This window comes from Xiphophorus hellerii, chromosome 3 (genome assembly GCF_003331165.1).
Source record: "Xiphophorus hellerii strain 12219 chromosome 3, Xiphophorus_hellerii-4.1, whole genome shotgun sequence".
Lineage (NCBI taxonomy): Eukaryota > Metazoa > Chordata > Actinopteri > Cyprinodontiformes > Poeciliidae > Xiphophorus > Xiphophorus hellerii.
In genome coordinates this window covers 28,557,130-28,580,839 of record NC_045674.1, presented here as the reverse complement: position 1 = coordinate 28,580,839, position 23,710 = coordinate 28,557,130, and the positions used below count along the sequence as shown (strand labels likewise).

The window sequence follows — 23,710 nt, the reverse complement described above, 5'->3', positions numbered from 1 at the left end:
TCCTCCCATGTAAACCTCAGTCATCTGCGAGTCATGTTTATTTTTACACAATAATGGAAGAAAACACAAACTAACGTGAGACAGAGTTTTATCAATGTCCGGCCTTTTATGGCTGCCGGAGCGCACGCCGAAAATAACTCTTACTGAGCTTTCTTTCAGTTTGAGATTGGCCATGAAGGGTTTGATTGAATTTTTCATAAAGTCTCTTTGTTTCCAAAGTGCTTGAGATTTAAATCAGTTGAAATATTCATTTGACTGGCCCTGACATCAGGAGCCTCACACTAAATAAGGACTTGTGGGGTGAATCACAATTTGTTGCCATTGACTTTTTGTTCCACTAACAGAGTAAAGGTTTTGTGTTTGTCTGTGTATAATTTGATTTAAAAAGTATTGAAATCCTGTTAATTTAATTTGATTTGCTAATATAATCTTGTTGCTTAAATAACAACAGTATTAATTTATTACAGTCATTACTTAGTCTCTCAATTTTCTGTATTACAGACTGAAGAAGCCGATGACTGAAGACACTCTGAGGTTGTATCGCGGTCTCATAAATGCTCTGGGTTACCTGTAATTTTCTTGATTTTATAAAGAATCCTTCTTTATCCACAGTAGTTTCCAGATGTTCCAGAGAACTCCCCCCAAAAATGAAATGTAGTGGCTCGGTTTGAGCCCCGACTCGACTCCGTTAAAGAATCTGTGGATGAATCTGTCAGTCTGTGCCTTCATGAACTACCAAAGCTAAATCTCTAAACTACCAATGGAAGCATTTGTAAAAAGATCTTCAGCGTTTATAAGAAGTGACTGATCGCTCCGATACTGATAAAGAATGCTCAGTTGATTGTTGAGAAGTGTGAGTCATCCAGACTTCCTTTCAATATTTTGACTAATTTTTGAGATATGCCTACACTTCATGATTCTGGGGTTTTTTTTGGGTGGCGTCTGTATATGTACTTGCATTGATTCCTCGTTTCCCACATTAACTGTGTACTCTACACTGCAAAAACACTAAATCTTACCAAGGGTTTTTGTCTAGCTTCTTGTGCAAATATCTTAGACAATAAGACAAAACTCACAAGTAACTTTTTAGCAAGATATAGGAGCTTGTTTTAAGTCATTAATTCTTGAATATTGGCAAAACATACCATCTCCACTGGCTGATTCCTCCCCACTTCTAACAACACAATCATGGAAACCCAAACCTTGGGTTCTGCAGTTTACCATTTTACGACAATTTCATTTAAGAAACAAACTTGTTGGTTGAATGAAAGTGGAAATTCGAATCCAATCCTGGCAAAGTAAGAATCCTTATGTAAAGCTGATAAATGTTGGCCGTCTTGCCGTTGTCGCTCCAAGACTTGAAACAATGTTGGTGGAATGTGTAAATGACAGCAGAGGTGATGCTTCTCCCCTTAATCCCGACATTGTGGCATCAGCTCAAAAGCTGTGTCGCATTTCAGCTGGAAACTAAACGCTCCAGCTGAGCTGAGTGAAACAGAGACAGTGTGATCCGTCGAGGTCAGCACTATTCCTGCAAGCAAGTCTGACCAACTGCAGGAGATGAATGGGTACTAAGGTCAGTCCTGGCAGCGAGACAAGAGTCTGCTTCGGTTAGGAGGTTTTGTTTTGTTGCTGCCGCCATTGTGGCTAAATGATTTATGCTGCAAGGGCTTTACGAAGATGCTTAGCGAAGCGGAAATGCGGCATTATAATGTAAAGCCTAACTTTTCCTCTGAGCTCATCCTGCCAGCTGTTTTTTTTTTTTTTCCCTTTTAGGTTTTCCCCAAATCAGACCTGAAAGGTAAATGGCGCTTTCTGTTTCTCCGACTCCATTTGCTCCTCTGGTGCTTTTCGTCCGCGCTCAATCAAAACGCAACCATTTGTATCAATGTAATATCAATTTCTTTTATTTTTAATTTGAAAAATAACTTACATAAATCTCTGTACTCAACCATACTTCACCAAGACATAGCCTTGGCATTAACACATTGCACCAAAAAAGAGGAAATCAAAAAGGCATTCAAAAAGAAACAACATATGTCTTTGTCATCCTGAGGCATTTTTCCTGCTCCAAATAGAGAACATAGGTATCTGCTTATGGTCTATTCAAATTCTGACATCTAAAGGTATGTACAGTGAGCAGTAAATTCAAAATATATACTGTATTCTGTTACAGGGACGAAGTTGATTTTTAGGTATTAAAATGCATCTTTTTTTTTTTTTAAATGATTTTTCTCATGTGGAGAAAGGAACGATGCCTCAGTTCCATTTCATTCAGACATACTGCGACTGTAAGACTCGTATGCCTCCCGGACACGGGAAGTATTGGTAATTACTAAAAATAGAAAATAAAAAATAAACTGGTCTTGGCTTTAAAATGAAATTAACAAAAATATAGTAAATTAATATCATTTTCATTCAAAAAAAAAAAAAAAACAATAAAGAAAAAAAAAACAACAACGATTTCTGTGGCAATATCCCCCATTGTTATTTAAACTTGTGATTTGCTCGTCTTCACTAAGAGTGCTTGTAAAACCGAACCACAGCCTCCCGCTGCCGTTGCGCCGCCGCAGCCCCTTAATGACGCTACGGGTGCCTCGGTGCACCAAAAAGGATCGTTTTTGCATGTTTTGTCGACGGCAGCGTCGAAATAAATATACGTGGAAATCACATTTATTTTGCCTGCTCTGATAAAATATAAAACTTTTTTTTCTCTTTCTCTTTTGTTTTGTCTGTTTTCCCTCAAAAATTCTGAAAGAAAATATGACTTTGGGGATGGAATGTTTTTTTGTTTTTGTTTTTGTTTTTTTCTTCTTCTTCTTTTCTCTTATCTTGTTTTAGACCTCGATAACTGGCCGCGGAAGACCAACGTCTAATTTGCTGCTCGATTAATTTCGAGGGAGAAAAGTAATAAAGTTCACATGCACTGTACAAGAATCTGCAAAAGAGTCCAAATATCGTCTTTATCAAAACATGCTGAGTTACTGTAAGGTGTGCCCAAGACATGTTGCAGAAAATCCTTTTCAACATGCTTGTGAAATCAAATTCAATTCAAAACAAAATAAGAAAAAAAGAAAAGGTATTCAAAACAATGCAGAACTGTAAAGTAACTGAGTCCTAAAATTAGGACCATATCAGGGAACGAAGTGGTGGTAGCAGTGAATACTACAAAGAGAAGTACCCTGGGACCAGGAAGAAAAAGAAAAATGTACAATTTGCACATAATGTTTCTTTATAAGGCTGGAGCATTTGACAATGAAATAAATAACATTTATTTTCATTGTCACTTTTTTCTTAAATAACTCCAAATGTTGTTTTTTTTGTTTTTTTTTAAAGTTCCCTTATCTGACTGTCTGAAAACATAACACCCATGAATGGTCTAAAGAATGATAAACTAACGTCTTTTTTTTTTTGTCACAATGTTGCATTCGCTCCCCTTGAAAACCATGCACTAGTGAAATATTTCTTTAAAAATAATAGAAATCGTTGAAAATGGCTGATTTGTTTCATTTAGTTTTCTTCAGCTTTTTTTCTTCTGTTTTTTTTTGTTTTTGCATGTTACAGCCTCAAGAAAATAAATATATATATACTTTTCTTTTTAAATTCAGCTAAGAGTTTGTGCCCATGCAAATGAACTGAAAAGGGGTAAATAAAAAAAAAAAAAATTATAGTTCGATTTTTCATACGGTATATCAACAAAGGAGGAAAATAAAAGGTCGTACTTCGTTTTTTTTGTGTGTGTTTTTCCATGGGGTTGGGATTGCTACTGTGTATTCTGGAGTGTTGGTGGGTGGCCACTTCAGTATTGCCCCTGATTAACTGGTGATTTACCAGCAAAGATGGATCAGCACATAAACCCAGAGGATGCAATGCGTTTGTCTTGCATGTAGGAAGATAGACACACACACACACACACACACACCCTCCCCTTCTTTGAAAGTGTTGGTCTCCACAACTGCATCGCTAGGTTTGTTGGCATGGTGTGACCAAGCATCTGGTTAGAAACACCGTCACCCCCTCACCCCCATTCAGATAAAAGTACACAGACATAAAAATAAAAAATAAAAAAGACAGGAAAAAATGTTAAAAATCAACATAACATTGATTTTTTTTTTTTTTTTTCATTCTAAAAAGGGGCCTCTGCCGGAACTCATTTAGTGGTTCCCGGTGTCGGCCCCTCCCCATGGCTTCGAATTGGAAGAAAAAGCCGGAAACAATGAGTTCCTCGTGCTAAGGAGTTCGTCCCGGCTTCCTCCGAATGACAAACAACACCTGGCAATTCCCTGCCGCTGGGTGCTTGCAAACGCGCTTCGCCACGTGCACAATGTGCGCAACGTTTTTGCTTAAAACACAGGATCACGTTTTATTAATTCTTTTGTGTTGTTTTTTTTTGTTGTTGTTTTTTTTTGCGCCCCTAGAAACAGGCTCAGAAGACACAACATCAAGCATGCAGTGTGACCGGGGTGGGGCCTCGTGACCTGCAAATCGCAACACCGGCTGCTGCTACAACGACGCTGTTAGGTCCGCAACGCTGCTACGATCGTGAGAAGCTGTCCAGCGAGGATTGGGAAGCTCTTCTCGTCAGTGGGGCCAGCGTGGGGTCCACTAGCGAGGAAGGAGGGAAGAGCTTGTACCAGCCGATCACCATGTTGGACAGGTCCAGGTCGTCCAGCAGGATCTGGACTGCTCCCATGAAGGATTTGTGGTCCATGCGGCCATAGTCGCCCCAGACAATGACCTGAAAAAACATGTAAAAAATTAAATAAATTTTAAAAAACGCAACAATTGATGAAAATGCTAAACATCCTGAACAAACGAGAAGGTGACCAGTCAAAAGAGTCATTTTGTCACCTGTAAAACTTTCCCTCCTGGACTCTCCTCAAACGGCAGTTGCTGCTGGTAGAGAGGGTCCAGAGTTTTTCTTGCTACTTTTGTTTTCTTTTTGGCTATGCAGGCTCCGTTTTCCAAAAGGTAGACCTTTACATATGGTGCTGGAATTGACAAAAGAGAGAACGGTGAGTTACAGTTTTGACACGCTGCTTGTTGTGTATTAAGAATCCCAAATGCTACAATGCAGTGGGTTAACCTCCTTCCCCCAAAAAGCAAAAACAGACTAGGGCCTACCTAGCTGCTAGCTGAAACTAGCTTGTTCTCTTGGCTCATGGGAGTCGATTATTGCTTCAAAAAAACATCTGACGGGACGCTGGAAAAGACTATTGTTGTGTTCAAGTTGTGCTAAAAGGAGTTAGCCTATTAGCAAAGCTATTCAAGCCTAAAATAGCATCTCAATGCTAAACATGTAGCAGCTGCACAGAAACGCTAACGTCAGTGTCCACAGTTAAGAATTTACTAAAGACGTTTCATGAACAATCAGGAGTTCCTGGACCTCTGGAAAGCTGATTACCTATAGCAGCACTTTGCACCAATCTGATGGTGCAAAGTGCTGCAAACCAAAATATTTGGTTTTTGATCTAAATGCAATTAATTGCAATTGATTAATTAATTACAGACCCTGCATTTACATAAAGTTCCGCCACTTTATGCAAGTTCCACCGCTAAAAAGAAACCTTCATTTATAGTTTTTATAAATCAAATTACATTAACCACATTCATTGAATGTACCAATTGTTTATTAAAAACACAATAAGAAAATCTGAAGTCCGTTAGTTCAAACCAGAATTCATTATTCCAAACACGATTAATTTTAGGCTCTGATGGTTTCTGTGCTCCGGTGCAGCGTGAAGTCATTTAACTGAGACAGTGTGCCGTCATACAGACGCCAACATCTGATTGGTTGACGTGAACAGCAGGAAGCCAGCCTCGGCGGCCAACTTTAATTTTTACATATTCAATAAAATGCATGATGAACACTTTACATTTGAAACCTGAACTGAGGATTCAACTCAGTTCAGTTCAGGTGAAGCAGTTAAGTACTTACAAGATGTTTTGGTAAATATCACTTTATCATTGGAACAGTTGACAAATTATTTAATAATCCTCTTTCTGATTTTGAATATGTAATGATACAGTTAGTTACGTTTGGTCTGTCTGAGAACATGAACTACCTGGCAGTGCCTTGGATCCTGGTTTACCCACAAGGCCCCGGGCTCTGATGACCTCAACCTCTAGGGCTCCTTTTTTCTCCACCATGCCTATTTGGATGTCCCCTAAAAAACAGGAACAAGAACAAGATATTTTTAAAAAAAGCCAAAAGCTTTATTATCACTAGTTTTCTTTTATTATAAAAACAAAACGTCACAAGTTTCTTCTCACCCATTGGCGGAGTGGCCAAAGTCTGCCGTCCAACCAGCTGGGCGGGTCCGAGACCATCCAGGAAGTCGCTGAACTGAGCGTCTGAGGAGAGCCTCACTCCGGGGAAGATGAGGCTGAAAGCCAGAGATCAGATTGAAGACGGCGTTAGGTCAGGTACCATTTCACAGTTTCAGTCTGAACTGATCATGCAACGGCTGCAGCCGTCTGTCTGTCTGTCTGTCCTCTTACTTTCCCTCTGAGCTGTAGCTGTTCATGCTGCCGTCTGTGGACTCCCGACTGGCCTGCCGAGTCATCCTGCTCCTCATCTCCACCGCCAGCCCCGTCTCCGTGCTCCTCTGGACGGTGCTCCGCAGCTTCTTACCTCCTGCTTCTGCACACACAGTCGCAACAAGAGACAGGAGAAGAGAAACAGAGAGAGGGAGATGAATTCATGACGGCGAATCGAGTCAGGCTTTATTCACGTGGACGGTTGCTGAAAAGCCTTGTGCTTGTTTTTATTCATAAGAGAGAACCTTGTCTGGACTCTTGCTTAATGCCAGCACACGAGTGATGGTTTTGAGATCATGTCACAAACGTATAAGAATTCCGATTTATAAATCTCCGTACGCCGGTGGCGCTGTGTGGATATCATGCCAAGCAGATTATCAAGTACAGTTTGTACTTCCAACTTCCACAGGAACCGCGGTGGGTTCATAATCCGCTGCCATCCTCCATGCTTCCCAGTTCAACCCTTCAAACTGATCCAAGAAGACAGCTGACTGCCTTCCCCCCCATCAAACCTGCTTCTGCTCATCCACAGTCCACGATCACACGGTTACTATGGTTACTGCAGTGCTCATACCTACACAAACTACAGGTATCGCTCTCATCACTTGACCAATTCTTATTGCACAGGCAAAGCTAATGCTTTTAAGTGGCAGTATTATGTAAAATCAACTTTTTTGAGTTTATATCATGTTATAATGTTTCTTTCATGCATGTTTGAGAAATTGTTTAATTTGCCTTGGCAACCATTCAGCTGTGCAAGACGCCTGGTTGGACCTAGCTCCGCCTTTAAGCCGCAGCTTCGAAGTTCAAAGGCTCCTGCCTCGCTGCGACTCCCCCACTCAGCTCCTCCAGACTAGCCAGCTGCAATCAGCTGAGCTCATTATACGAGCTACCTCTCAGTGACACGCTGGTAAAAATGTTGTTAAAAGGTTAATAGAGGAGCCATGTTGTGATGACTTCCTGAAGGCGGAGTTTCAGAAAAAGCAGGAGTTTTTAAGAGACAGAGGCCCAATTTCAAGATGTTAAATTATGAAGTCAAATTTCTTTTAATATACATGGGATGTTACAGCTGAAGGTAACAGAGTTACAAATAATTGTGCTATAAAATGGTGATATGTGCCTGGAAAACACATAGCACTGCCCCTTTAAGGCACTGAGGTGATACACCTGTTGACTCACTGAAAACTGCCTTGTCATTTAAAGTGAGCTGCCATTGCTCATTATTCAGGTCATCTATTTGTTTTCTTTATATCTCGTCAGTGTCCACTTGAAGCCAAACACGTTTCCAAATGCTCGGAGTCTTGACAGCCCCTAGTTACTTCTGCAACCAAAAACCGTTTCCCCCTTCCGGGTGGAAACACCTGAACACACAAAGAAAGGTTCCTACCACACAGGCCGATGTGACCCAACACCCACTCACAAATATAGTTATTTGTCACCTGTTCAAAAAAAAAAAAAAAGTCACCTTCACGTTTCCATATTTGAAAACCTGTCATTATGGTACGCCGATGAGGCAGGTAGCAGAAACAGATGAACTCCGGCACAGATCCATGTTTCTTTTTACAATATACCGAGACCTGTGTTCAACTGTGATGCTAATTAATTGCTACTTCCATGTCTTTCTGTGTTCTCTATCCACCCAAAAGCCTTATTTATTTTCATAAAAGCAAAACAAGACGACGTCTGTAGAGATGCACCAATCAAGGTTTTTCATGGCTGATGCCAATGTCCTGTGATCTTTGATGGGCAAGTTTGACCACATCCATTTTTGTAAGGACTATAGCACATTAAAAAAAAATTAAGTGCCAGAGTTTTATTTAGTTTTTTTTCTGATTGAGGAAATAGTTATGAATCCAAAAGTAACTCATGAGAAAATTCTCCACATTTATCCAGGCTAGGGTGTATGAGTATGACACCTAACCGTTATCTGATATTTATTAAACTCGAAGTTTAATTAGCTTTGTTGAGTTTTGTTGTGTCTGTACTTTTTATGTGTTTATCATCAAGAAATTGTGGAAGTTGTTGGTTTTGATGCCTGTAATAAAAAATGTTTCAGTGTTGGATCTGCTAAACAACCTCCAGTGAGGAAAAAGTAAACGGACTGATTCCAATCTCTGGCCGATTGATCGGTGCGCCTCTTGTTGTCATGGCATCTTCAGGTGTACGACTTCCTTTATTCTTCCTGGAGTCAGATGATTTACAGTATGTGAATGGTGAAACCTTTATTCATGCAGTCACATGACTTCAAAATGAGGCCAACAATCCAACAGCGTTGACCCTGGAAGGACACAAATTGCTCATAAATAATTTATTTGAATGCTTTCTCTGTAACACACTGTCATATTCTGCCAGTGTGTGTAGTTGTCACGTGTCTAGAAGATTCTTGGTCTTTTGTGCAAACACACACTTTGCAGAAATGAACCTCTTCAGCCTTGAAAGCTCAGCTGTTGAGCCGGCCTCCTCTTCCTGCTCTTCACAAAGTTTCAATAGGAGATGCAGCGACAAAGGTTTGTCTCTGACGTCTGCAGCGAACCTCCTCTGCCAATCAGTGACGAGACAGATCTCATCAATGAACCTCAAAACCACAACATTTCAAACCAAGCGAATCATTTCTGCAAATTACAGTCAGAACGAGGCGAGAGGCAGCATTCAGACAGTCGGAGTTTGTTTAAAATTGGTAAATAGCAAATGTTACTTCCGAATACTGTTGGGGTAAATTTTAGTTTCGAGCGTTGATCAAATGATTAACAATTAAATAAATAATTTGAGGCACAATGTCAAAACGTTTCTAGGGTCCTGACCTAAGCAAAACACAGAAAATAATCCTCAAACCCACAAAGTCAGGCTCCTTCTTCTTCTTCTTGTTTTTTTTTTTTTTTTTAATAAGATCATCTTTGTTACTGGTGTCAGTAGAAAAAAATAAACATCACTTCATTATCAACCAATGATAACCGAAACCAAGGATAACTGAATTTCCGTCTTTCAACCTGCCGTAATTCCCAACAGGAATAAAAATTTAAAAAATCGGTGCATCTTTCCCGGCTGCTCGCTCAGCGCCACCAACCCCAAAGCCAGCAGAAGCTGAACGTGCGTGACATTTCCCCGGATGTCGTCTTACCTCCATCTTCCTCATCGAAGGAGTTCATGCAGGGGAAATAGACGGCCAGCGCCTCGAACGACGCAGACAGGCTCATCTTGCTCTGGGAGCACTGGATGCGCATCCCTGGAGCCGCGGCCGAGGCGTCGTTCCCCTGCCTGCCCATGGTGACCCGGAGTCTTCCTCTTCAGCGCAAGCCAACGGATGTTTTTTTTTTTTAAAGATCTCGGCTTTCCTTTCCTTTGAGGATGGTTAATTTTAAAGGAAACAAAACAAACAAAAAGAGCTTATCTACGGAAAAAAAAAAAATCTATAAGCCCGGTTGCAGATGGAGATGCGGCTATTCAGAGCTGGGTAGCAGTGATGAAAAACACAAAGCCTGTCCGCAGACACTCTGGAGATTTCATCCTAGGGAAGATGCTGCGGGGAAAGAAAAAAAATCGCTGCGTCTGGATTGGAGTCTTGTGCCGTCTGGGTCTGACGCTGCTGCTGCTGCACCTCTTTCTTCAGCTGGGGGTGGGGGTAATGGAGGAGGAGGAGGGAGGGATGGAGCAGTGTCTCGCCTCACCAATCAGAGCGCGGGGCTGCTCAGCCGCACCTCTGCTTGGTCTGCAGATGAACAAGCTCTACCCGGAGATACTGAGCCCCCCTACTCCTCCTCCTCTTCTATTTTTTCGCTTATTTCCCCCACCTTCTCCCCCACTGGCTGGCTGGTTTGTTTCGTCTGAGCAGAACATTACTGCCATTTACCTTTTCTCTACGTTCTGACCCATTATCCCTGCTCCGTCCCTGTCCTGTCCGCGGAGGCCAATGAAAACAAGCTGTCATTAGGTCTGCCAGCATCTCTCACAGCCACCTGGCAGTCACTCTGAGTTCACGTGGCTGCCGCTGCTTCCCCCGACCCCCTGCTCTCTTCCCTAATAACATCGTCACAGCTGTGTTTTGTTTTCAGAGAAAGTCACTTTGCTTTCTCTGCTGTCACAATCGCTCTGGACAACAAGTCGAGAGGCGTATAAAGTTGATGTATTCGTCTTGAAGGAGTTTGGGAATCGTCTTTTGCAAAGAGGCTACGTTAGATGTAATTGGTTTATTCAGCTGTTCGCCAATAAATCAAAATAAGTCAAAATATTTGAGTTTTCTTCTGTTTCTGTCTGGGCCAGAGATACTGATGCAGTCTGTATTAAACAGTCGAGATCATGGATCAGTGCTGAATGTGGAGAATGACTGCAAATGAAACATTAACTGTCCTCAATAGAGGTGTGCAACACTCTATATTTAGGTATCGATCCAATATAAAGTAACTAAGGGGCCTGTATCACCGATACTAATACCGATACGATACTTTTTTATTTAAGTTTGATATGTCATCAAACTTCTGATCTTTAGGGTTTTTTGTGTTTTTTTTTCTTTAAATTCTTCTGCTCACACCGAGGATATAAGTTGAAGAAATTTTATAGGCATCTACAAAATGCATCAATAACGTATTAACATGATTTGTGTAGAATTTACCTAAACAAACAAAGAGCAATTTTGAGAGCAAATCAGAAGGTTTTTTTGAGGTAGAGTTGAGAAACCTCAAAAAAACAAACAAAACAAAAAAACCTCAATTAAAAAATAACATAAAAATTCAAGATGGAACTTGAAACTAATGTATCAGTCTTAGCACACTAATATTGATCCAGTACAGATACAGAATTGGCATTAATATTATCAATATTTTGGATCAACTTGTCCGCCTCCAGTTCTCACTGCTTCAAAAATCCCAAACAGGAAACTGTTGTTCTACTATCAGACAGAATAAGTGCAGATTTGTGCTCCCGGCGGCACTACTGCTCAGAATAGAGTAGCTCCTCTGTGTGAAACACTGCAGCCTACTTCCACGGAGAAGCTGCATACTGCATGGAGTCCATTTGCAGATTCCATCTAGGTCAGCAAGAGCAGAAAGCCTTCTAGAGCCAGAGGGGAAACTGAACAGTGACAGTATCTGCAGGTGGGTCAGCTTTAAGTGTGAGCGTTTTTCAGAACCGGCCTTAAATGAATGTCGGTTTTCAGCTGAGTCAAAAGTTTCTGTAGGGATCTGAACTGGAAACTGTTAGCAGTAGAGATGAAAACTTTTGTTTCAGTGTCGTTTTCAGGTTTTTAGGTGCTGCTAATATTAGCATTGGCCACATCAGCAGCTCTGTGGAGGTTCATTCTTTTGGCCACAAAAAAATACCGCAATATAGTTTGAAGCTCTAAACATTTGGATTTGCTTTCTCATCTGGCGATACATAAAGGTTTCTGAGTCCTTTAATTCCTCCATAAATCACCCAACACATTATAATCTGTTAAAGTGTATAAATGGGATAAAAGTTGTGCTTATGTATTGAAGTAATTCTCTGAAGATCCTCAAATGCATCTTTTAAGGTTGAATTACAACAAGAGGAATCTATAAAATGTTCCTGTTAGTGATTGAGGAGGTAAATGTTAGCATAAACAGAACATTTTCTGAAGACTTTAGGAAAATGGATTACTGACTCTAACATGTTCATGCGTCTCAGGCCTTTCTCCTGTCTTAATCACAATTTTTGCAGCTCCTTGCTACCTAGCAAGGCTAATACACCTTGCTAGCTAGTCTTGAGTCGCTGAACGCAGTGAATGCAAACTCAAACTCTTGTGTAACAGTGAAGACCCACAAGAAAAAAGAAAATTACATAGAATACAAGAGATGAAATAGACTTGCCACAACAACATCTAAGACTTAATTAAGGCCAACGTATTTTATCCAATGAATTTAAGACAATTTAAGGTCTTGATTTTAGAGACATGAAATCAAGACATTCTGTATTTAGAACCAAGTTGTACTTGTCAACAGCAACAATAATGCTCCAATTCATAGTAATTGGTGTAAACAAAAAAACTAAATGTGTTTGGGACATTATCTCTAGTGGCCTACATGGACACAAACAATGCATTGATACCCTGGTGAGAAATAATTTCATGCTTCCTTCTCAGTTTTTTCTTCTTCACAAGTCCAGCGATGGAGAACTTTGAACAGATTTGTTCACACAGCACTCCAAGTCAGCAAAAGGTCACTGTTGGCTAAAACAAATATGGCCGCCTTTTGTAATCTGCCAGATATCCCACAGAAAGCCAGAGGCTGTGACAATACTTTGCAGTTGGAGCCTAAAATACAAAACATAATCTGGCATATAGCTCCTATTCTGTCTGAGACACATGGGGTTGGTTGTTCTCTGCCATTAATCCTATTTCAGTAAAAAAAAGTGAAAATGTTTCTACTAATTTATTGTCGTTAAATTGTTAGAGGAAAGTCAGAACATTCTGCTTTAACTAATTTGAAGCAAAGTGAGTTTTATTTTCATATGACACAAATACATATGCACGTTTTCACAGTATGTTATTTTTGATAACTGTACAGTGTATTCTTAATCTGGATTCTATTTCTCTTTTATATATTTGAATCCATTGTGTCTGTGTTGAATCTACGTGCCTCCATGTTCTGCCACTTTGCTGCTGTTACACCTCAATTTCCCCAGTGTGGGACAAGAAAGAGTCTTTCTGTTTTTGTTCCATTTCTGTCCCAGAAGAATCGCCCATATTGTTGATGTGGAACGTCATGGTCGAGATTCTGGTACCATTTTGACAGAACACTTGTAATTGGACCTGAAGGAAATAATTCATGCGAGGAAACCAACCTGTGTCCCAGAGATAAAGCTGTTTAGCGCGGAGAAAAGAGGTGAATTTGCTCAAACAAAGGGTTGTATCTGTGCATCAGATTTCAGGCTAATCTAATGTACAGATTAAATTAAGAGTCTAATCTGATGTTCAGCACTGTTGAAAAGATACAAGAACATTTTGTTGCTCTACAGATGGTCCCAGCAAGTTTCCACTCAACAGCCAGTTACCGCTTCCAGTAAAGGATTGTTGATCTTATGTATTTTTTTTTTTTTATGATTTATGACAAGCCATACATGAGATATATCAAATTAGACATTAAAAAAATAATAATTTAAACACTAAAATAATGCATATATTGATTAAAATGGTTTGTTTAGTTATTTTCCTGCTAGCTTGTTTTTGTAATTTTTTTTTCTGTTTATATGCTTTCTAACATAACATATTCATTTCTGTTTGTGCAGGTTAACTTGAAAGGTCAAATCTGCCATTGTTTACATCAAATAGGCCTCACAAACTGCACTTTGCCTTTTGAAATAAACAAGAAAGGCAGTAAACGTTCAGTTTAAAGCTGAGTATATGAGATGTATGGAACACTATCATGTGAAGCACTTTGAACGTTTTTGTTGCTGGACTTGACTTCACCATCCTAACATTTTTACCACTGGCTGTAGCACATTTTACTCCTTGCTAGAATGACAAATAAGAGGCAAAAATAATTACGTCTAAATCTTAAATATCTTACTTGTGAAGCATTCTTGCGGATCTGTTCCTTTAGTAACACACTTTTCAGTGCACTGTGCTGCTAAATTAGGCTGCTCGATGCAACGAGGCAGCGGGGATCACGGCATAAAGTCCTCCCAACGCCAAAGAAAAAGCATCCACATCCTCTCCCATCACTTATTTAGAGGATGGTGCTCAGCTTGGCTCTTCATCCCGAGCGAAAACCAAAATAGAACAGAGCGAAGGTAGCTCTCCTCTCCTTGCCTCTATCTCAGCCAAGGCTCGTGTATCGAGGCGCACGTGCCCGCTCCTTCCTGCAAACCCAGTCGGCACGTGCTGCCAACTTCATCTTTTGTATCTTTGACACAGTTTATTCTTCCTTTTTCACCCACCACAGAGAGACACCTTTTATTCCTCCCATTGCTGTCACTTCACCTGGTGCGCAGAGCTGAACATGTAAGGATTATAATTTGAGTTGTTGTCTTTGTGAATCCATTCATCACTGAGACTGAAAATAAGCTTTTCGCTTCAACAGCCACAAGCGAGGTGCTAATTCCTATGTCCTACAGAACACAATTAGCAAAAAACAACACCGTCAGCAAAAGATTGAACGATTTCAAACAAACACAGAGCGCTCAGTTGTGTTCGCCGCTCCGCTTCAGGCGGAATTCAAAAACGCCGAACTTTAGTCTACTACTGTCGTAGTCAGAAGATCTGATGCGTGTTGCTGTAGAAATAAACTTCTTATCCTTTGAAGATAATCAAACTCGGTCTCACTTCAAACTCCATAATAAGCCGCAGTGACAGGGAGCACGCAGCTGGACATCACATGCACATCAGAAGACAAGAATTGAAAAAATCTGAACAATTGGGTTTTTTTTAAACAAGAACAAAATACTCTAATATCCCAGAAGTCACAGGCGTACTCTGCCTGGAAGATAGTAGCACTCACAGTCTAAGAACTTTGGAGGCATTCCAAAGTGATGAGGCCAAGCCAGGTCAAGCATCAGAGAAGCCCTCCAGCGGTGTAAACACAGCGTAATGGGGGGCATGGAGGGAGGAGGGCTGTGACTTCGGGACTCACATGTGAGAGCCGAGGCAAACAAACACAAAAGAGCACTTAGGCGCCCATAAACCAGGATACCCAAGAGTGAGCGCGCAGAGTTGTGAAGCGCTCTCTTCTCTCAGTTTACATTCTTCGTGGTGCTCATGATGCAGACCAGTCCTGCAGTCTGGAGATGCAGTTTCCTCGGCTTCGTCTAACTCAGATATGATGACAATTAGTACGGGAACGAAATTTGGTAACCAAATAAGGCGCAGAGCTACGTTACAGACAACGCTATAATTAGCAGTCCCCTCAGCACATAGTAAAGTCAAACTGACGTATCATAGGTCAAAATTCTGGTAGTATTACGTAGTAGAACTGGTGTAGCAAAGACACACTTATGTACGTCCATTATTAGGATGATTAAAATCTTCGCTGCTTAACAAGATGCTGCATCAATGGAGTTGCATCGAGAAATTGTCAAGAATAAAATGACTTTCAGTTTGTTCAACAATAAGCCGGACAGATTATAAACCAGCGAAGACGCGAAACCTAAAGTACAACCAGTACAAAGTGGTGTTGGAAGAAAAACAGTCAAAGGAAGCACAGAAATCTAAGAAATAATTTGAAAGGAAACTCTTTTTTTATTATATGTTGAGTTATGACTGGGGTTTATACAGTCTGTGAGAGAACGAGACTTTATGAAGCTAACAGGAAGGCTAACTGAAATACAGCTAAAGTGTACATCTCTGTTTTTGTCCTTTTGAGCTTTCAACTTGTGTCTGTAATGGAACATGCAATATCTGGATGTGTTAGCATCCTTTTGTAAATTTTAGGTAATCTTAGCTAGCATTCCTAAAATACTCTCAGACTTTAGGAATTCTAGCCACATTGTTGATGTGCTAACTGCACTAGCTACCACAACCATAGGATAAACCTATTTCCTGCTCTCTCCCAAACTGTGCAACCTCATTTCTTCTCCAAATGCCAAGTTTTGATTTACCAATGTCCTCATGTTTAAAACATTTAATACTTTTCTTTTATCTTCCACTTTTAGAGAGAAAAAAGAGGCAAAAGAGTTACTAAAACTGGAGATTGTGCGCCATCGTTGGATCTCTAATAGTCATAACTTGTATGGGAATCTTCTACCCAAGGGAATTAATTTGAAAGTAATAGACTTGTTAGAGCTTTACAGTAACTTGCAGCTCAAGTTGAGCAGGCTTGTCATAAACTAGGTTATTCTCTGGCTTTTCTCTCAGCTGAGAACATTCAGACCTTCAGCGGATGTTCTGAGGTAAAACAGACATTTGGGTGTTAACTTCAGAAGATGTTGGAACGGGCCGACTCTTGGCTGCCTTGCTCCTCTCACAGTAACACATACTGAAATTCTAACAGATGGAGAGCTCACAGGGGAATGACATGGGATCTGAGTACTGCCTAACCTTAGGAAAAGACAAAGAAAAATATGATACAAACCGCTGACATAAAGCCAGCTGATATCTTTCATGAGAAAACACGTCGTCACCATAACACGACAGCTTATAAAGAAAAAAAAAAAAAAGAGGAAACGTATCTTAACCAGTTTCGTGGGAAGCGGAAGCGTCAACCTCATGGCTTATGATTAGCCTCACCACGGTATTTTTCTACTGGATGTCTCATCAGACTTCCTCTGTGACATCAGAGCTCCCGATGTCTTCGCCACAGTCCAAAGAGGTAGTCCATACTGTAATTTTAGCAGCAGCTAAAAAAAAAAATCTAAAAATGCAGCCTGGAAGTTTATTTGTAGATTTTGGGGAAAAAAGGAAACGTGTCGCATTTGAATGCAAGATGTATTGTGGACGTTTTATTTGTATTAGCTAATTTGAATGTGGTAATTCATTTAGAGAAACTGAAGACCATACAGTTGTAGTATGGATATGGCATTAATAGCTGTGCTTGGATGAACCCAGAAAGGACAGTGTATCATAATAACTGTTAGGAAAAAGTCAAAAACTTGTTTTTTCACTATTAGTGACAGAGGAGAAGAAAGGACCGAACAGCGATCCAAAGGTTAATATACACAACCTGCTTGTGTATCAAAAACACAGAATCTAACTTTTAAAAAGGCTAAATTAGAAAGATGGAGTTACTATATTTTGTGTAACACACAGCAATGAAGGCGGCTTCAATCACCACGATTGAATGTTAATATGATGCTTATATTAAGAAGAAGTAAATGACGAGGAATTTGTGGTCCAGGTCACCTAAGTTCATCTTACAACTGTACAAATACAATATGCAGTAGTGGGCACCGCTAACGAAAGCTACGCTAAAGCATAAAGCCCCATACCAACATGATATTTAGTGGAAACTAATGCACGATGGGTATCAAACATGTTGAGAAAATTTATCCTGAAAGTTTATTTAGGGGTAGCTAAGTGCACTTAATGTTTTCAAAGTTAGCTTTAGCTCATGTGTTTAGCTAAAGCGCTAAGCACTTTGGAAACATTAATACCTGAAACCAAGCGTGGGAAAACAACGGTAAACAGATCCTGACACTGTAGTGGTTTATTACACTTTAATAATTAAATTTGAATGATTCAACAGAATCTATTCAGTATTTTCCAACACCTGTTTGGTTTCAATCTAGAAGGAAAATGGGAAACTACCACAAGGGAAGCAGCATTACTTCCCAGCTCCTGCAGGATACACGTGTTTAGGTAGGGAGTAAAGATATGCAAAAATCACAGTTCCATATCTATTTTGAATTTCGAGTCATGTTTCTGTACATTTTCAGTTTGCTTCAATCAAGAGATTCAAATAAAAAGTGGCACTGATAGAGCTGACCATAGACTGTTTTATTATTATTATTTTTGTTTATAATAAGAAATAACTGGTTGAACGCTGCAGGCAGCTGGATTTGGACTGCAGCTGATTTTTCTACAGAACTTTTGATGTTTACGCACAGCCTTACATTGATTCACGTGAGCAATCAGCTGAGTGCAAAGCAAACTTCAGACCTTATTGCTGTTGCAAAAATTTGTACGTTGACATGCGGATGTGGTTCGGCCCACATTCCTTTCTCCACTGATGCTGCATGAAAACCCTAAAAGTTGCCAGTAAGCAGAGTTTAATGGCAGCTGGGAGTCCTCTAACGTTGCATTGCCCACTTGGTTCCCTACGGAAATATTCTGCCTGTGTTCAGGTATAAAACAACGCTGTATTTGTTTGGTCCATGTGCGTACCAAACCGACCGGGCTGTATGAATACTTTTGGTCCGGCTAGATGTTCCGTCGCACCACCATATTTAGGCCATCACACACAAGTGGCTTACTGGAGAGCTCAGCCTGATTAACGACTCTCCTGTGAATTAATTTAATAGTCAAGAAACGAGGACAGGAGCAGATAAGGAATTAAAAGGTGAAATACACAAAAGCGAGGTTAGACTATAAGTGAATAAACGAATGGACAGTAAAAGAAAAGCATAGGGGGGGGTGGGGGGGGGGAGGTAAGAAGTAGCAGGATAAACAACCTTGTATCTAAAACCGTAAAGGTGATGCGTGAAATCATGTTGCCGAGTTGTGGTCATGCAGGACCCAGAGATCTGCACGTCTGCTGCAGCTCTGAAGCAGAACAACCAGCAGCCTCAGCAAGCAGAGAAGCTGCTGAGATGGCACCAAACTCAACACTAAACATAAATCACCACAGCCAGACGCTCAGAGTTCAGCTATTTTTTGCTCGTCTAAAAACAGCCTCACATACAAGTTTAAAGGTCCAAAACTAAGTGGCGTTAGCAAAAGAGAACTGGGACAATGAGGAACTGCAAAGTTCCTAACTTTTCCTACCAATGAGATTTAGTCTTTCTAAGCAATTAGAAAAGAGCAATAACGTTTCTTATGTTTGTGTTTAGAAAAACATTATCTCTTTGCAGACAGCTGTTTCAATTATGCTACTAAATATGTTTTTCATGAAGTGATATGAAAAAAATCTCTCGTTTTAAAATCAGTCTAAGTGTTGAAAATCTATTTAAAAATCCAACGCAAGTTGCAAAAAAAAAAACAAAAACAAACCAGAAAAGCATCCAGTTATTCATGCTGTAGTTTGCACAACAACAAAAAAGCCTCACACAATAATAGTAGTTCTATTCATAGTTTCATAGTAAAGATTTTTCCATTAACATGGTTCCTTATAGTAAAGTCCATTCAAATGTCAACTCAACTTATATTTTTATTGGCTCTTTTTGTGCAATAAATTCAAGGTCAATGAGCAAGGACAAATGGCTTTATGTTGAATTAATTTGCCCGCTTAATGACTCAGGATCCACTTGATTGTATTGTATGATTGTATCCACTTTGTATTGATGAAGAGATTTCGCTTCAACAACGGTATCCAACATTTAAGATTCGATACCTGCAGTTTTCACAGCACAGACACAAATCCAGTTATTACCACCGGCACTACATACATAAAGGATTTTCACGTCATTAGCTCTACAGAAATCTGAAGTGCTTGGAATAACCAGACATCCTCCTCTCTGCAAGCATCACAGCTGGAATCTGTCCAGCAGGCCATGAGGTCAGTCATCCAAACTGTCAACCACCAAACAACATCAGCTAACCTTTTTTATCCAGCCGTCAGGTAGCATCGTGTCGTCTATGTAACATACATATTCCAACAACTTGATATGGCAGAGTGACAGGCTCCTCGACCTGTTCTGTGATCAATTTTGTCTTACAACTGCTAGGTATTTTCTCTCTTTTTTTTTAAAGAAAGTACCTAAACTGCAAAGTTCACAAGTGCTGGATAAACTACTTGCATGTTCTGTTTTTATTTTCCATGTCATAATCTTCCTAAAACATTGGCAAAATCCCCCCCCCTCCAAAAGATGATTTAGGCAACAGAAAAACAATCAGAAACACTTTTGGCAAAAAATAACTTTGACCATTAGTTTTGGAAGCTGATGATGTTTAAATAGTTCAGACACAAAGAAATATATTTTCATATAAAATGTGGCCAATAGCGCCACGAGGGAGTTTAGTCCAATCAGAGATTCTGACACATTCAGCCATTCTCTGTAGCTTGCAGCGTTATGGGAAATCTGGGGATCGTTTCAATGGAATACTAAAAACTTTGGTACAGATCATTCAAAAACGATTGAAACGAATCTTGGTATCTGATGGAGATGACCCTAAAATGTATAAATATGTGCTTTATCTGCTTCAAACAAGAAATTTGCTATCAGCATCAAACCCAAGGTTGTTGTTTTTTTCACAAAAAGCTGAAATAATAAAAAAAAAAAACTAAGCAAATCAAAAAGACAGTCCAGAACTTCAAAACGCGTACTCGCTGTTCCAGGTGATCACCGGGAACCACGTCCATTAAACTAAGTTGTGTATGAGAAAGCTGGATTTATGCTGCCTCACTGAACTGCTCAAACCTCACCGGCAAACACTGCTGGGGGAAAAAATAAAAAAAATCCACCATGTTTTGAAGGACCAATGAAGCGGAAGCCGAGCCACTCAGAACAAGTAGGGCGAAGGGCAACCTGGACATGTTCCTGTTAAAACTGATCTCAGTCACTCTGAGGGACTGAGATGCGCTCTCTCCGTCCTGTGCGCCGAGAAGGAACCCAGTGAAATATTGATAGCTCTGGGAGATTCATATTGCAGGGAGAGGAGAATGTGTCCACGTGCGGTTTTGTTGGATCTGAAAGCTCCTCATAAAAAGTATTGGCCGGACAAACGTCGCAGGCCTGTTGGTGACCGCTGCTGTACCGTTAGCAGGCGACAACAACAGCCTCCCCTGTCTCTTCGCCGCTCGTCGGAAACAACGTGTTTGAAAACTTGAAAACCGCTACAATAAAACCGACGAGATTACCAAGTTGCTTGCCCACAGAGGCTGTGTGCCGTTTACTTCATGAGACGGGGAACAGCGCCGTGCCACGTGAGCGCGGCGCCTCGCTGTCTCGCTCATCCTTCCTGAGCGAGACAGCTCAGGAAGGATGAGCCGTCCTTCCTGAGGACAGCTCAGGAAGGACGGCGACTGTGTGCACAGATCACACAGTCGCCTGTGTCGCACACAGCCTGTGTCGCACACAGGCGACTCGTCTCGCCATCCGTCTATCATGCTTTTCTGGTAAATCTGGATAAAATGCGCCACTGTGTAGAAGTAATTGTCAAAAATCTTGTCACGGTGGAGAGGCATTAGCTCTTCGCAGCAATCACATCGGGAGATGAGCTGCATAAATACTAAGAAAGATCCCTGCGCGCCACCTGCGAGACTTTACGTCAACCTCAGTGGAACATCCGGTGGTGTAACTGATTTATTGTAAATTATTGCTGAAGGCCTTTAAAAACAGACATGCAAAAAAGAAGAGAAAAGGCATTGCATCTATTCCGATTAAGAAAACGTGCATTTCTGTAGAAAAATCTAAGCACCCATATCCAGAAATGTACATGGAAACTAAGAACCAACAATCTGCATATAGTCACATGTTGCACTACAAAATGTTTTCCACTACTGAACATTGAAAATCCTCCCCACCCCCCCAAAAAAGAAGCGCTAAAAAGAAAGAAAAGCAACAAGCGGTTTTATTAGGAAAGAGTAAAAAACACTGAAGAAAGGAGAGGGAAAGCAGATCTGCAGAGGCTCAATAAATCAGAGGATTATCATTGTAAAATAAGAGAACCGCATCCAGGACAACATTCACCTAGAAGGGAAGAGAGAAACCTTGAAAGTAAAACACGGAGTGGTTAGACGTTACGGTTCTTAATGGCACCAAAGCCCTGGGAATGAAAAAGTGGAGAAACAAAAGAACTTAGAAAGGAGTAAATAAGATTCATCACAGACAAGACACACAAATAAGCAAACAGAAAGCAGTACGACCGGACAGGAAGGTTAGTGGAAGTGAGCTCCCTACCTGTTTGGCTGAGCTGTGAGGTGCTCCGGCTCTTGCGTGACATGCCAACCATGGCCTGCATTTTGGCACCAATGCTGGAGCGCCTCTTCTTGTCGTCGGTGCCTACCGTGCCGACCGCCGTGTCCGACTGACTGCCGTCCGTCTTCTCCAGGTTGCACATGTCACCGCTGATGCTTGTGCTCTTGGTCATGTTCACCCCACCGGATGTGCCCATCTGCCTGTTTTTCATTTTGGATGCAAAGTCACTGTCAGCCACCGCCATTGACACGGCAACGGGGAGGGGGGGAGGTGAAGGCGAAGACAAAAGAAGGAGGGACAGGAGAACGGAGGACAGACGAGGAGATGTGGAAGGACAGGTGAGGGGAGGCGAAGGGAGGAGAGGATGGAGGTGGGAAGGGCGGAGGATGGGACAAGGAGTGGGGTGAGAAGAAGAGAAGGACAGAGTTCAGGTATAGAGATTCATGACTTACAGGATAGTTAAGGATTTTAGGAGACTCTGTTGCACATTCCACTGACTTTACATGCAATAAAAAACCAACTATGACTGAGTCTCCTGCTTCCAAACCTGAATCTGAAAGTGCAAGTCTATTGTAAAATGAATGAATCGGCAGGTTTAATCGCAATGCTTTTGTTTTTACGTAGAACAACGTACCTATCGCGGCCGAAAAGCAAACACTGAGCACAGAAGACAAGTTGCCTTTCCTCAGCTGAACTATTTTGCTGCTCTTGTCGTTTGGAATAATGTAGGCCAGAGTCCAAATTAAAGTCTTAATTTAGCTCTGCCAGTGAAATTATCTTTAAGAGACAAATTACATTCTGGATCATGTGCTCTTAATAGGATGAGGTCCATGTAACTCCCCTAGGGTACCGTTCATTAATTAATTACTGACCTCCGTCACGTAACGGGATTATGGAGACAATTTATGGAGAGACATGCTGTTCAACATCTAGGAAGTGATTTTATTACCTGTTTCTGACGGGGAGTTTTTAAACATCAGGCCTCGTGATGTCGAGGTTTCTATACGATAAAGTTTATAAGGTTAAACTCCTCGCTGGTTTGAGTGATTCAAAAATCCACTGGATATTTGCAAAGTGATCTCAGTGCGATTGAAATGTTTACTATTTTATTCTATTTTTTTAAGTATAAAACTCTACTTGTTTTTATTACCTAATGTGTCGTTGAAAGCATCTCACACAGTGCTACCGATGGTTTTATTCGATGCTTCCACTATCAGTTTTGGTTCTGTCAGGTTTCAAACATTTATTGGGAATTGTGGGAGTGAAGCTTCAAACATAAAAATGTGCTGCTTCACAAACATGACAGTAATAATGCTGCCTCTTTCATTTATCAAATACAGTGCAGAAGAAAAGCATTCACCCACAAGTTGTATTTTATTGATGTTTAATTTCATTGACCAGCGCCAGCTAGTGCATACTGTGAAGTTAAAGGAAGGTGATGCATTGGTTGAACATTTTTTAACTAGCAGAAACCTGAAGTGTGATATTTTTATGACATTATTATTAGTATCCTCCGTCTCATTTTTTTTGCAGGATTGCTCCATTAATTCAACTCTGACCAGCTTCTCAGTCCTTGATGAATGAATCCCTACAGCATGATGCTGCCACCACCATGTTCCATTAGGGGGATGATATGTTAAAGGGGCAGTATTGTGTAATTTCTGGGCACATAGAGCTATTTTATAGCATAATAAAGATGCTGTTACCGTCAGTT

At 40.7% G+C, this 23,710-nt stretch overlaps 1 protein-coding gene across 37 annotated transcripts in view; it reads right to left on the bottom strand.

Annotated features, from left to right (window-relative positions):
- Positions 1–1,885: 1,885 nt before the first annotated feature.
- rims2a (regulating synaptic membrane exocytosis 2a) overlaps positions 1,886–23,710 on the bottom strand; it is a 159,749-nt gene continuing 137,924 nt past the window's right edge. For 33 of the 37 annotated variants that reach the window (XM_032557740.1, XM_032557724.1, XM_032557729.1 and 30 more), the window contains 6 exons: positions 21,979–22,223; positions 6,502–6,643; positions 6,274–6,386; positions 6,066–6,167; positions 4,852–4,991; positions 1,886–4,738 (listed from right to left, as the gene is read on the bottom strand). In XM_032557740.1, coding sequence (XP_032413631.1) covers positions 4,535–4,738; positions 4,852–4,991; positions 6,066–6,167; positions 6,274–6,386; positions 6,502–6,643; positions 21,979–22,223 — 946 coding nt within the window. In that variant the 3' untranslated portion in view covers positions 1,886–4,534. Of the gene's footprint in view, positions 4,739–4,851; positions 4,992–6,065; positions 6,168–6,273; positions 6,387–6,501; positions 6,644–9,658; positions 11,190–21,978; positions 22,224–23,710 lie in introns of those variants that run through there. The other 4 variants (XM_032557765.1, XM_032557728.1, XM_032557763.1 and 1 more) reach the window with 3 other exon arrangements.